This window comes from Globicephala melas, chromosome X (assembly GCF_963455315.2).
Source record: "Globicephala melas chromosome X, mGloMel1.2, whole genome shotgun sequence".
NCBI lineage: Eukaryota > Metazoa > Chordata > Mammalia > Artiodactyla > Delphinidae > Globicephala > Globicephala melas.
This window is the reverse complement of record NC_083335.1, coordinates 73,483,832-73,499,273: the sequence shown is the minus strand read 5'-3', so window position 1 is coordinate 73,499,273 and position 15,442 is coordinate 73,483,832. Positions and strand designations below refer to the sequence as shown.

The window sequence follows — 15,442 nt, the reverse complement described above, 5'->3', positions numbered from 1 at the left end:
TCATCCAATGATGGGCACTTAGGTTGTTTCCATCTCTGAGTTATTGTAAATAGAGCTGCAATGAACATTTTGGTACATGATTCTTTTTGAATTTTGGTTTTCTCAGGGTATATGCCCAGTAGTGGGATTGCTGGGTCATATGGTAGTTCTATTTGTAGTTTTCTAAGGAACATCCATACTGTTCTCCATAGTGGCTGAACCAATTCACATTCCCACCAGCAGTGCAAGAGTGTTCCCTTTTCTCCACACCCTCTCCAGCATTTATTGTTTCTAGATTTTTTGATGATGGCCATTCTGACTGGTGTGAGATGATATCTCATTGTAGTTTTGATTTGCATTTCTCTAATGATTAATGATGTTGAGCATTCTTTCATGTGTTTGTTGGCAGTCTGTATGTCTTCTTTGGAGAAATGTCTATTTAGGTCTTCTGCCCATTTTGGGGGAAAACTGGACAGGTACATGTAAAAGTATGAGATTACATCACTCCCTAACACCATACACAAAAATAAGCTCAAAATGGATTAAAGACCTAAATGTAAGGCCACAAACTATCAAACTCTTAGAGGAAAACATAGGCAGAACACTCTATGACATAAATCACAGCAAGATCCTTTTTGACCCACCTCCTAGAGGAATGGAAATAAAAACAAAAATAAACAAATGGGACCTAATGAAACTTCAAAGCTTTTGCACAGCAAAGGAAACCATAAACAAGACCAAAAGACAACCCTCAGAATGGGAGAAAATATTTGCAAATGAAGCAACTGACAAAGGATTAATTTCCAAAATTTACAAGCAGCTCATGCAGCTCAATAACAAAAAAACAAACAATCCTTGTTGCTTTTAATATTTTCTCTGTCTGTGATTTTTGTCAATTTTATTATTGTGTGTTTCAGTGTGTTCCTCCTTGCGTTTATCATGTATGAGACTCTCTGTGATTCCTGGACTTGGGTGATTGTTTCCTTTCCCCTGTTAGGGTAGGGAATTTTTCAGCTATTATGTCTTCAAATATTTTCTCATGACTTTTATCTCTCTCTTCTCTTTCTGGGATCCTTGTAATGTGAATGTTTGTGTGTCTCAGAGGTCTCTGAGATTGTCCTCACTTCTTTTCATTCTTTTTTCTTTATTCTGTTCCTCGGCAGTAATTTCCACCATCCTTTCTTCAGCTCACTTATCCATTCTTCTGCCTCATTTATTCTGCTATTAGTTCCTTCTAGTGTATTTTTCATTTTCACTATTTTATTCTTCAACTCTGTTTGGTTATTCTTTGTATTTTCTAACCTTTTGTTTAAAACTTCTTGTAATTTCTAGCTCTGTGCATCCATTCTTTTCCTACCTTCTTGGATCATCTTTACAGTCATTACACTGAACTCTTTGTTGGGTAGATTGCCTATCTCCACTTCACTTAGTTGTTCTGGGGTTTTATCTTGTTTCTTCATCTGGAACATATTCCTCTGCTATCTCATTTTGCCTAACTTTTGGTGTTTGTGATCCCAGAGGCTGCAGGATTGTAGTTCCTCTTGTTTCTGGTGTCTGCCCTCTGTTGGGTGAGGCTGGTCTAAGAGGCTTGTGCAGGCTCCTTGTGAGAGTGACTGGTGCCTGCCCACTGGTGGGTAGAGCTGGGTCCTCTCCCACTGGCTGGCCGGGCTGTGTCAAGAGGTGTGTTTAAAGGTGGCTGTGTTCTCAGGAAAACTTTAAGCAGTCTGTCTTCTGATGGTTGGTGCTGTGTTCCCATCCTGTTTGTTGTTTGGCCCTAGGCATCCTAGCACTGGAGCCTAAGGGCTATTGTGTGGGACCAAGCCTTGGTGTCAAAATGGCAACCTCAGACAGCTCAAACCAATGAGTACTCCCTAATACCTCTGCCACCAGTGTCCTTGTCCCTGAAATGAGCTACAGCCGCCCCCCTCCCCAGGAGACCCTCCAAGACCAGCAGGTAGGTCTGACCCAGGCTGCTATGAAGTCACTGTTTTTCCCCCTAGGTCCCAGTTTGTACAAACCTTGTGTGTGTCCTCTAAGAATATTCCTTCTATTTCCCCAAGTCTTGTGGAGTTCCTGCCATCAAGCCCCACTGGCCTTCAAAGCCAAATGCTCTGCGGGCTCCTCCTCCTGATACCAGACCAGCAGTCTAGGGAGCCTGATGTGAGGCTCAGAAATCTCACTCCTGTGAGAGAACCTCTGCAATATAATTATTTTAAAGTTTGTTGGTTGCCCACCTGGTGGGTACAGGATCCTATCATCTCATTGTGACTTCTTCTTTGTCTTTGGATGTAAAATATGTTTTTTGGTTGTTTCCAGTCCTTTTTTTGTCAATGGTTGTTCAGCAGATACTCATGATTTTGGTGTTTTTGTGAGAAGAGGTGAGCTCAGGTCCTCCTACTCTGCCATTCTGTCAGAAATCCCCCACTTTCCTTTCTGATTTTAGTCATCTTCATCTTCTCTCTTTTTTCTTTGTAAGTATAGCTGAAGGATTGGAAGGATTGCCAATTTTGTTCATCTTTTCAAAGAATCTAGTTTTCATTGATTCTATTGTTTTTCTACTCTATTTATCTCCACTCTAATCTATTATTTCCTTCCTTCTGCTAGCTTTGGGCTTACTTTGTTATGTTTTTTCTAGTTCCTTGTGGTATAAATTTAGATTATTTATTTGAAATCTCTTTTCTTTTTTAATATAGACACTTACAGGTATAAGTTTTCCTCAGACTACTACTGCCTTGCTGTATCCCATACATTTTGGTATATGGTGTTTTTTTATTTTCATTCAGCTTTAAGTAATTTACAGTTTCCCTTAAGACTTTTTCTTTGACCCACTAGTTTTTTAAGAATGTGGTATTTAATTACACATGTTTGTGTATTTTCCAATTTTCTTTCTGTTATTGATTTATATCATCATTGTCTTGTGGTCAGAAAAGACACTTTGTATAATTTCAGTCTTTTAAAATTCATTGAAACTTGTTTCATAACCTAACATATGTGGTCTACTTACAGAATGTTTCATGTGCAATGGAGAAGAATGTATATTCTTCTTTTGTTAGGTGTAGTGTTCTATAAATGTCAGTTATGTCTAGTTGTTTTATAGTGTTGTTAAAGCCCTCTACATTGTTATTGCTATTCTGTCTAGATATGCAATCTTTTATTGAAGTTGGTATTCAAGTCTCCAACTATTATTTAGAACCACTATTACTCACTTAAATTTTGTCAATGCTGCATAGATTTGGGGGGATTTGTTATTTGGTGTATGTATGTTCAGAGTTGTTATATCTTCTTGATGTATTGACCATTTATAAATATATAACGTCCTTCCCTTTCTCTTGTAAAAGTTTTAACTTAAAGTCTATTTTGTCTGATATCAGTGTAGACATCCCAATTCGCTTCTCAGTACTATTTGCATGGAATATGTTTCCTGTCTTTTACTTTCAACCCATTTGTGTCTTTGGATCTAAATGAATCTCTTCATATAGTATATAAGTGGATTATGTTCTTTTTATCCAACCCATCAATCTGTACCTTTGGAGAGTTTAATCCATATACATAAAGATTAGTACTGATAAGAGAGTACTTCTGACATTTTATTATTAGTTTTATGTATTTCTTATGCCATTTTTATTCATCATTTTCTTCCTCATTGCCATTTTTGTGCTAGTTGATCTTTTGCAGTGAAAAGTTTTAATTCCCTTATCATTTCTTTTGTGTGGGGTTTTCTTTTTAAATATATTTTCTTTGTGGTTACCATGTAGATTCCCTTTAACATACTAAATTTTATTTATTTTTTAAAAAAATTCATTGGAGCATAGTTGATTTACAATGTTGTGCTAGTCTCAGGTGTACAGGAAAATGAATCAGTTATACACACACACACACACACATATATATATATACATACACATATATATATATATACACACTCTTTTTTAGATTCTTTTCCCACATAGGCCATTACAGAGTATTGAGTAGAGTTCCCTGTGCTATACAGTAGGTCCTTATCAATTATCTATTTTATATATTACATACTAAATTTTAACAATATATTTTGCATTAATACCAAGTTAATTTCAATAACATACATAAACTCGACACATACAGGGTTTTTTGGGGGGTTTTTTGTTTTTCTTTGTTTTTTTTTTTTTTTTTTTTTTTGTGGTGCGCAGGCCTCTTACTATTGTGGCCTCTCCCGTTGTGGAGCACAGGCTCTGGATGCGCAGGCTCAGTGTCCATGGCACATGGGTCCAGCCACTCCACAGCATGTGGGATCTTCCCAGACTGGGACATGAACCCGTGTCCCCTGCATCAGCAGGCGGACCCTCAACCACTGCGCCACCAGGGAAGCCCACTTATACAGTTTGATATCACCTTCCTCTATGTTATTTTTGTCACTTTTGTTTTTATCTTAATCATTGTATGTGCAATAACATAGATTTATTATTATTATTGTTACTATTTTATTAATTTTTCTTTTAAATAATATAGGAAATAAAAGGCAGAGTTCCAAACCAAATATTCAATAATGCTGCCTTCTGTATTTGCCTGTGTATTTAACTTTACCAGGGATATTGACTTCTTTTTATGGCTTTGAGTTACTATCTAGGGTCCTTTCATTTTAACCTGAAGAACTCCCTTTAACATTTATTGAAGTACAAGTCTAGTAGTATCAAACTCCTTTAGCTTCTTTTATTTATCTAGGGATATTTTAATTTCTCCCTCATTTTTGAAGGATTTTTTGCTGGGTATAAAATTGGTTAATAGTTTATTTCTTTTGAGACTTAAATATGTTATCTTATTGCCTTCCAGCTTCCAGGTTCTGAAGAGAAATCAACTTTGCATCTTATTGAGGATCCCTTGTATTTGACAGATTGTTTCTCTCCTTCTGCTTCAAGATTTTCATTTTGTCTTTGGCTATCCACATCTTGTTTATGTCTCATATGGGTCTTTTTGAGTTTTTCCAAATCAAAGTTTGTTGAGCATTGTGGATGTGTTATTCATGTCTTCTGTCAATTTTGAGAAATTTCAGCCATTATTTATTCAAATTTCTTTCTGCTTCTTTATCTTTCTCTCTCTTTTACTTTTGGGACTCCCATAATGTGTATATTGGTCCATTTGATGGTGTCTCTTAGGTTTTGTTTACTTACTTCAACCTTTTTAAATTTCTGCTCCTCAGACTTAATAATTTCAACAATTTCAACTGTCATGTTTCAGGTTTCATCATTTGTTCTTCTACTTGTTCAGATCTGCTGTTGAACTCTTCTAGTGAATTTTTAATTTCAGTTATTTTACTTTTCAATTCTAGTATTTCTGTTTGGTTACTTTTTACAATTTTTCTTTTTTGATATTACCATATTTTTCATACATTTATTTTCTTATATTCTTTAGTTCTTTGTCTATGTTTTACTTTGAACATATTTAAGACAGTACTTTTTTGTCTTTGTCTAGTAGGTCTGGTGTCTGGATTTCCTCAGGAACAGTTTGTCAATTTTATTTGTTACTGTAAGTGGGCCATACATTCCTGTTTCTTTTTATGCCTTGTGTTTTTGTTGTTGTTGTTTTTGAAAACTGTTTTAATTATAATGTGGTAACTGAAAATCAGATTCTCCCCCTTCCCCATATTTAGCTGTTTTCTGTTGTTGTTGCTTTATTTGATGATGGCTATAGTAGTCCATTTGTTTAGTTGTTTTAACCAAATTATTTGTGCAAAGACTGTATTCTTTGTCATATGTGATCACTGAAGTCTGTGTGGCTCTTTTTCAGCTAATATTTTGACAGGAATTTCCTTGAGTGCCAGCAGTTAAAAGTAAATAACAACAGTAGCAACCAAAAAACCCACATACCTCTCCCAATCTTTGAACATTGGCTCTGTGCTGAAGCACTCCTTCAACACTTAGCCAAACTGGCACTTAGCCCATGTATCAGTCCGGTGTGCAAGCTTTGGGTCTTCTCCATATTTTTCTAGTCATGTGTCTTTCCCTGGACATACATGGGCCTTTCTAAACTGGCCCCATATCTATTGGTGCTTTTGAATGTCCTAATTTCCCAAAGAATCTTCTCCAGCTTTTGCTCCAGACTTAAGCAGTCTATTATATGTCTCCACCCATAATTTCTTGTCCCAGGCATCTCTGGTTTATTAGTTTGCTTTGCAAAACATTTTAACAAATGCCCACCCATTTTCCAGCCTGCATTTTGAATTGAGTGAAACAGAGATGAGCACCTTGTATCTGTCCTTCAGATAACAGGTTAAAATAGACATACACAATAATTTTTGAATAAGTTTTGCTTAGCTCACTCTGGACCTAGGGGTGAGGGTTTCACACTAGGAACTCAGGCTGCTGCTACTTTAAGACTGCCTTCACTTTAGGACTGTTACTGGGGAGAGGGGTGCAGTAAGGGCAAGTAAAAATGGCACAAATCTTTCCTATCATTTTCAAGATGCCTTTTTCTTGGTTCAGCATTTGCTTCATTGTTGTAAATGTTTGACTATTTCCCAGAGTTCTGACAACATTGATTCCGACAGTTTCTGTTTGTGTTGCTACACTTCTGTGAGAGAATGAAAGCTCAGAGCTGCTGCCTCCTCCATATCCCTGATGTCCTCTGTCGTTTTTAATATATTGATTCCAACATCTCCCTGGGTGTCTCTGTGTGCCAGAAGATCAAAGCATAAAGAAAATTAAAGATACTTTAATTATAAAATAAGTATAAAGAAAAAAGACAGTTTTTTGTTGAGCCAGGCCTGAGAGATGCATACATCATTTAAACCATATTCCATTGGCTAGAAATTAGGCACATGTCCCTACAGACTTGTGTGGGGTTAGAAAATGTTGACAAGTGGCATTCCCAGGAAGAAAGGTGAATGAGTTTAGTGAACAACCAGCCAACTTCTCCCACAACAAACAAATAACTAATATCCATTGTTAAGTAGAGTTGTGTCTTTGACAAAGAGCTATGATATAACAGGCAGGAGCCTCGTTCCTAGGTTAGAATGCCAGAGCTGGAAGAATATTTAGAGACCATTTATTTTAATATCCTCAGGTGTTGGGGACTCTGATGCTTGGAAATGGAGAGAGGCTAGCCAAAGTTACACTGAGTCAATACCAGACCTGAGACAATATCCAGCTGGATCACTCATCTCTCCTCTATACCACCTTTATTCAAACATGTTTGAGCATTTCCGAGAGTAAGATTCAATCTTAAAAGATTGTATATTTCTAGAAATGTATCCATTTTTTCTTGGTTGTCCAATTTTTTAGCATATAATTGTTCATAGTATTCTCATGATTATTTGTATTTCTGTGATATTGTCTGTAACTTGCACAGCAAAGCACATCAACAAAACAAAAAGGCAACTTACTGAATAGAAGAATATATTTGCAAATAAAATATCCACTAAGAGGTTAATATCCAAAATATACAAATAACTCATAACAGTCAACATCAAAAACACACAAACAACCGAATTAAAAATGGGCAGAGGACCAGAATAGACATTTTTCCAAAGAAGACATATATATGGCCAACAGACACATGAAAAGATTTTCAACATCACTAATCATCAGGGAAATGCAAATCAAAATCCCAATGAGGTATCACCTCACACCTGTCAGAATGGCTATCATCAAAAAGACAAGAAATAACAAATGTTGGAGAGGATGTGGAGAAAAGGGACCCCTCATGCACTGTTTGTAGGAATATAAATTGGTACAACCATTATGGAAAACAATATAAAGGTTCCTCAAAAAATTAAAAATATTACTACCATTTGATCCAGCAATTCCACTCTTGGGTATTTATCTGAAGAAAATGTAATCACTAATTCAAAAAGTTATATGCATCCCAGTGTTAATTGAAGCATTATTTTAATAGCCAAGATGTAGAAGCAACCTAAGTGTCCATCAACAGATGAATGGGTAAAGAAGATGTGGTATATGTATGTGTATATATATATATATATATATATATATATATACACACACACACACACACACATATATATGTGTATATATATATATATATATATATATATACACACACAATGAAATATTACTCGGCCATAAACAATAATGAAATCTTGTCATTTACAACAACATGGATGGATCTAGATGGTATTATGCTAGGTGAAATAAGTCAGAGAGAAAGACAAATACAGTATGTCTTCACTTATATGTGGAATCTAAAAATACAAAACAAACAAATAAATGTAACAAAACAGAGACAATCACAGATGTAGAGACCAAACTAGTAGTTGCCAGAGAGGAGAGGGGTGGAGTAATAGGTGAAATCAGACAGGGAATAACAAGTACTATATGTTTTCATTTATATGTGGAATCTGAAAAACAAATAAACAAATATAACCAAACAGAAACAGGCTCACAGATACAGAGAAAAAACTAGTCATTGGCAGAGGAGAGGAGTGTAGGGGTAAGGGCAAAATATTAGCTTGGCCAAAATGTTCGTTCAGGTTGTTCCTAACATCCTGCAGAAAAACCCAAACAAACTTTTTGGCCAGCCCAATAGGTGAAGGGAATTAAGAGGGACAACCTACCAGTTATAAACTGAATACACCACAGAGATGCAATGTACATCACAGGGATTACAGTCAATAATATAATAACTTTGTGTGATGTGTAATCTATAAAAATATTGAATCACTGTGTTGTACTCCTGAAATGAATATAATGTTGTGAGTCAACTATAGTTCAGTAAAATGTAAGAAATAAAATTTTCATCACAACCCAACACATACTTACATATTTCATCTGTAAAACTTCTATAAAACAATACTAAGATAGGTAGTGATTAGCATTCATTGTCAAATATTTCCAGTTCCCCAGCTCTGGCACACTATAGAATTATACTTTCTTTTACTTTTGTAGTTACTAATGATCAGGTGATGTGTGTGGTGAAGGACGTGAGCAAAATGAAATGAGTTATTTCTGGGGGAAGATTTAAGAGCCAGTGCACAGATCACAATATTCTCTTTTCTCTGATGCTCCAATCATGGTAGCACAAAGATGAAGCCTCCATCACTCTGGGTAACCCAGTAAGTATAACGTAAAACAGAGCCCCCAGGAAATCTCTGGTAAGCAAAATGGTGTGAGTGAGAAATAAATTTTTGTTCTTTTAAGACACTGAGGTTTGGAGTTTACTTTTTTACCATAGCATAACCTAACCTATGCTGACTGTAAATTGATGTCATGACTCAGTAATGGGTTGCAACTTGCAGTTTGTAAAATGCTACTCCGTACAATGTCCACTTGTCCCATAGCTAATCCTCTCTCCAAGTTTCTGTAGAGTAATGTTAGTGACTCCCATTTCACTGAAGGATTGTGGTTATGGAGAAGGTGGAGATGCATACTGCGCAGCCTGCCCTCCCCGCAGATATAAAAGCAGCTGGGGCCACCATAGATGTCATACTTGCATCACCTGTGCTGTCATCAATCGTATCCAGAAGGAGAACTGTACAGCTACCTCTAATGCCGTCTGTGGGGACTGTCTGCCCAGGTGAGCCTGCTACATAAGGCCAAGATCTTCTGGGCATTCTGTAGCCCTTGGAGGTCTCCCTCATCCTTACCTCTCAGGGCCTAGTTGAAGTATTCTAACTGTCCATATCATGATGAGTTTAAGCTCCCCTGAGGGAGAAGCATTATTTTTTCAAGATACCTCTATAAAGTACTTAGCACGCAGTCAATTACAGATGAGTACTAAACAGCTGTTTTATCATGCTGGCATGCTTAGCTCAGGCTCAAGTTTCAAGGTAAATCTCACTGTAGACCTAGAAGAGATTAGGAAGCAGTTGGTGTCAAAGCAGTGTTTCCTTCTCTTGTGAGACTAGTTCCCCTTTTGGTTATAGGGTTTGGTGAATGGGGGAAGAGGTGGAGCGTCTGGGACTCTTGAGTCAGAATCAGACATAGAGGCAGAGAACTCACGAGGGGTCAGAGTGAGTGATGGCTTCCTGGAGGACAAGACTCTTAGAAGCTGCCTATGGTTCAAGAAGGACCAATCCAAGTACATTGCTTGTTTGATCATCTTGCCATTTTTTATTGCTCTGACTACAGGTTCTACCAAAAGACACGTATTGGAGGCCTGCAGGATCAAGAGTGTATCCCATGCACGAAGCAGACCCCCACCTCTGAGGTTCAGTGTGTGTATCCAGTTCTCTTCTCCCCTTTCCCCCCCAATCCATTGGGTGACAGCAAGACAGCATAGTAAAGACTTCCCCTACCCCCTCATACTCCTTCCTATAGGGTAGATTGGCAAGGGAATTGGTTAGATTTGAGTAATAGTTTTGCAATATATTATCTGTGTAACCTTCTATAAATTATTTAATCTCATTGAACCTCATTTCCCTCACCTGAAAAAAATGTAAGTCATGAAAATCATTGTTCTTCATACCTTATGGGATTCTGCCTAGTTCTAGTGAGATAAGAGGTTAGAAAGCATTTTGTAAATTATAATATTTGTACACTTGTGTATTATTTATTTGAAGTTTATAGGAGTCCCTAATGCTTAGGACTAGTAAAAGGCTGAATGAAGCACTAAGATCTAGTCTGTGCCCATATCACTATCCATTTATCTGTCTATTATTTTTGTCTATCTACCAACTATATGTCTACTCACTTATTTTTTAATTTATTGATATCTTTTTAAAACATGAAGTATTTCAAATATGTAGAAATATTTTAAATGCAGAAAAATATAAAAAGAAAAATGCTCAGTTACACAGCATCAATGATTAATAAATCTTAAAATTTTGCATATTTGCTTCAGATTTTTTTTAAATGAAAATTCCACAAGTTTAATGGAATCTGTGTTTTGATCCTTTCTGAGTTCCATTCTCTCCTTACCTCCCCAGAGGCAACCACTATCATGAAATTGTGTGTATCTTGTTGGTAGGTTATGCTACAGTAACAAACCCCCAAATCTCAGTGATTTCATGCAATAAAAGTTTATTTTTCATATGCAAAGATCTTACTCTATCTTGTAACTATACCATCAAACCATGTGGTTTCCAGGTTGATGGGACAAGTTAAGAGATAGAGGAGACATACTGGCTTTTAACTACTTCAGTCTGCAAGTGACACACATTACTTCCACTCACAGTCCATTGGCCAGAAGTACTCTTATGGCCTTACTACAAGGGTGTATGGGAAATGCAGAGAAGCATGTGGATAACTTGTGAGCACTATGACTCTGCCAAACTCTCCACCAATGTTTTGATACTTGTATTCTTTTATATATATATATATATATATATATATATATATATTCATAAGCAATGTATTCTATATGCTATTTTTTATATTTTATAATGTTTTATGTAAGTGATATCAAGTTATATACTCTCTCTCCAATTTGCTTTTCCTCTCTGAATTATTTAAATTGATCCATACAGGTCTTTTATTTTAAATGCTATATAATAATATTACATAATAGAATTATATCATGATTTATTTATCCTGTGCCCTACTGATGAACATTTTAGTTTGTTTCTATTTGTCTAGGTTATATAACTGAATGTGACATGGAAAGACCACAGGATATGTGCATCTTCAAAAAACTATACTAATTTATACCATACCAGCAGTATATGCTAGTTCCTCCACTTTGTTCGTTATACTTTTCCCTGCTCTACAAAGAAGTAGAACCAGTTTAGCAGCCCTAGTTGAGGAAGACCCTGGGGAGAGGGTGCTGGCCTGAGGAAGTCCAGGCCCAGTGTCAGGGTGACTATTGACTACCCACAGTGACTGACCTCCCCCACTTTCTTGTCTCACAGGTGCCTTCCAGTTGAGCTTAGTGAAGGCAGATGTACCCACAGTATCCCCTCAGGAGGTCACACTTGTTGCACTGGTGAGCAGTCTGCTCATGGTGTTTACCCTGGCCTTCCTGGGGCTCTTCTTCCTCTACTGCAAGCAGTTCTTCAACAGAAATTGCCAGCGTGGTAAGGGTAGCTGCTTCACGTATTACATGAATCAGGAACAAGGTTCTAACTAGCAGAAGAGAGGAATTTCCTGGGGTTGAGAGTTAATGGACCTTCCCTACAGTGCTGAAATATCTGGGGTGGCAATAGAATGCACAGGACTTCAGAGATGATTGAGGCTGACCCTATGAGTTTATAGGACCTGGTTCTTTAAGGTGTGGTGATTCATAAAGGGCTACAACATTATGGGAAAACCTTTGGGAAAGGCATCTGAAGTCCTAGTCCAATCTACCTCTAAATCACTGTGTAACTTTAGATAAGTCATCTAGCTTCTTTGGACCTCTTTCTCCTTAATCTTTAAAATGAGAGATGAAGTTGATTTCTAAGTTCTTTTCCAATTAGTTATATCTACTAATAGGTATAGATTCTGGAGCATGTCAGGAGAAGAGGAAGGCTGGCTGGAATGAGACATGACTATAATAAAAGTGGGTGAGGTCTCAGGCGATGGTTATCAGTATAGTAGTATACCAAATGTGGTAACTGAGAGCCCAATGTCCAGAGGAATTGGCAAACTTAGACATTTTTCCTCAGACAATAATGATAACCAGAGCTCTGGCCCAGGCCATAGGAGATGGCCATGTGAAATTTTAGATGGAATGTCATATTTAAAATCAGGAGTAACATCATGATCTATTTTCAGCACAAGTCCAGCCATTAGCCAAGAATATGAGACAAGAATGCCAGGTCACTGAGGGAAGATATAGGGGAGGTGAGATGGTGGCTGGCCAAGACCAGAGAAGGGTTTAGATCTTTAGTCAATAGTACTGAGGTTCAGTGCAGCTTCAGTGCCATCAAGGGAGCTGAGAGCTGGACAGAGACACCAAAATAGGAACCCAGGCTAGTAAGCAGAGTTGATTTAGTAAGGAAAGAGGAGGACACATTCTACTAGATACACAGGTGCTAAGGACTCCTCCTCAGCCCACTGTATATTGGGTCCAAAGCAACACAACTTTTTTCAACCTCTCTGTTTGTGTGGAAAGATTCTGCTTATATAGGCCTACCTTGGTTACTTTGGATCTAGGGTCTGCCAGATGATCTTCAAAAAGCTTAGAAGATATGTTTGGCTCTACCTCTCACTTAAGTGGAGGTGAATCTAGGATTTCAGGGGATGCAGGGCACAAGGGCAACACTGTTATCCCTTTATGACCCTTCTCAAACTCTAATTCTCTCTCCTCTACTCTCTGGTGTCTCCTGGAACATTGTGGCTCAGGGTGGATCATCCTGTCTCTGACTTTGGAGGCCAGTTTCTCAGATAAGAGCTGTTGCCCAGTCCCTGGGCATGGGCATGAAACATGGGAAATGAAGCATTTGGGCCCCAGGGCCCGGAAAGAAGAAGATGAGGCAACATCTGAGAGCTGCCTGTCTCCCTCCTCCTGCCTCAGGAGAAGAGAAATGGGTAACGCTTCTCTGCTCGTCCTCTGTCCTCAAGATAATAATGCAGTACCCTTTTCTGGGGATACGAGGGCAGGCAGCTCCCTCAGGGTCTCCACAGGGGAAATAAGATTAGACATTTTCTCACTTATCAGGAGGTGTTTTTCAGGAGTCACTGACTTACATGAATACTAGGGTTGTATAAGGGAGATGAATATGTGAATTGGATCCAATATAAGGTTCATTAGAGAGGAGTAGAGACTGTGGCAAACTGAATAGTTCATCCCCTGTCTAAAGAGGAATCTACTACTCAGTTTCAGCTGTTTGTTACCATGTAGGAATATTCAATGTTTCAAGATCTTCTGAATTTTCAAGAGAAGCCAAAACTCTGGATTTTTATATGAAATAGTTTTAAGTTATGGCAATGAGTTATAATTAAAAAGTACCACAACCACAATGCAGGGGTCAAACAAACACACATCCCATAGGCTCTTAGTTTGTAACCTGATGTTGAATCAGACTTATGCATGAAAGGTGTTTTAATTTTCTATCACTGCCAGAACAAACTACAACAAATTCAATGGCTTAAAACAACACCCATTTATTATCTCACCATTTCCATAGATCAGAAGCTTTGTAAGCTTGGCTGGATCTCGACTCAGAGTCTCACTAGGCTGAAATCAAGGTGTTGCCGAGGCTGCATTCATTTCTGGAAGATCAAGAGGTTAATCCATTTCCTTGATCATTCAGAAAGGTGGAAGAATTCAGTTCCTTGCAGTTATAAGGTTGAGGTTCCATTTCCTTGCTGACTGTCTGCTGAGAACCATTCCCAGTTTCTAGACACCACCCACTCTTTGACTTATGACCCATTTCCATTTTCAAAACTAGCAATGGTGGTCAAGTCCTTTTCCTTTCACATATCTGATACTCTCTCTGACTCTTCTGCCTTCATCTTCCCCTTTTAAGGACACATGTCATTACATTGGGCCCACCTGGGTAATCCAGGATAATCTACCTATTTTAAGGTCCATAATCTTAAATCCACCTGCAAAGTGCCTTTTGCCATATAACACAACATATACACTGGCATAACACCAGGGAATAAAGATCATGTCTGGTGTGGGTGTTGTTAAAATCCTGCTTCCCACAAAGGATTTCTCTTTCTCTGGAGAAATTGACAATTTTCCCTGATCCACCACCAGGTAGCCTTAATCTGATACCCCAATGTAAATATGTTTCTCAACTGTGTCACCTCAGCCTGGTGCTAGGTGCTCTGGTCCCCAGGGATGGGAGGGGGAGCACTAGTTCCCAGATCTTTCCTGATTTTGTGCTCAGGACCAGGTGCCCCGCTAAGAAGAGCCCCTGCCTTTGGGTGACTCAGTGGCTTTCTGCTTCAAGTTTCAGGAGGTTCGCTGCAGTATGAGGCTGACGAGGCAGCGGAAGAGGAATCTCTCTTCCCCATGCCACCTGGCCAGGAGACCAGTCCTGAGTCCCCACTGAGTGAAAGCATCTTTGAGACCCAGGCACTTAACCCCATCCTGGATGACGACTGCAGCTCGACTCGTGGCTTCCCCACACAGGAGTCTTTTACCTTGGCCTCCTGTGCCTCAGAGAGCCACTCCCACTGGGTCCACACTCCCATCGAATGTACAGAGCTGGACCTGCGAAAGATTTCCAGTTCTGCTTCCTATACTGGAGCTGAGACCTTGAGGGGGAACACAGCTGAACACTCTGGAGACAGACTGGAGCTCACTGTACCCTTTGAAGTACCCAGCCTTTCACTCTACTGAGGTGAGCTGGAAAGGTAGGGTAGAAAGACCAGAAATTGGGGACTACCCCCAAAAGGAATTATCCCTTGGAGTACTGTTGTTCAGTAGGGCTAGTGTCAGAGGAACAGCAAGCTAGGAACACTGGTGGATGGAGGGACAACTGTGATAATGTTAATCTTTTAAGCCAGTCAGTCATACATCATACATCTGGGCCTACAGCTGTCAAGGAACTGGCCAGGTTGACATGACACCAGTTTTTCTATCCTGGCCTTTTGCAATCTCTCTCAGAGCCCCACTGTCTAATAGTTATATTCAGTTATCTCCCATCATGTATTCAAGCACC

At 38.5% G+C, this 15,442-nt stretch overlaps 1 protein-coding gene across 1 annotated transcript in view; it reads left to right on the top strand.

The window, feature by feature from the left end:
* The window catches only part of EDA2R (ectodysplasin A2 receptor), a 171,483-nt gene extending 156,363 nt beyond the window's left edge, over window positions 1–15,120 (top strand). Inside the window, exons 3-6 of the mRNA XM_060292733.1 lie at window positions 9,305–9,483; window positions 10,038–10,123; window positions 11,756–11,920; window positions 14,729–15,120. Coding sequence (XP_060148716.1) covers window positions 9,305–9,483; window positions 10,038–10,123; window positions 11,756–11,920; window positions 14,729–15,120 — 822 coding nt within the window. The remainder of the gene's footprint in view (window positions 1–9,304; window positions 9,484–10,037; window positions 10,124–11,755; window positions 11,921–14,728) is intronic.
* Window positions 15,121–15,442: the final 322 nt, after the last annotated feature.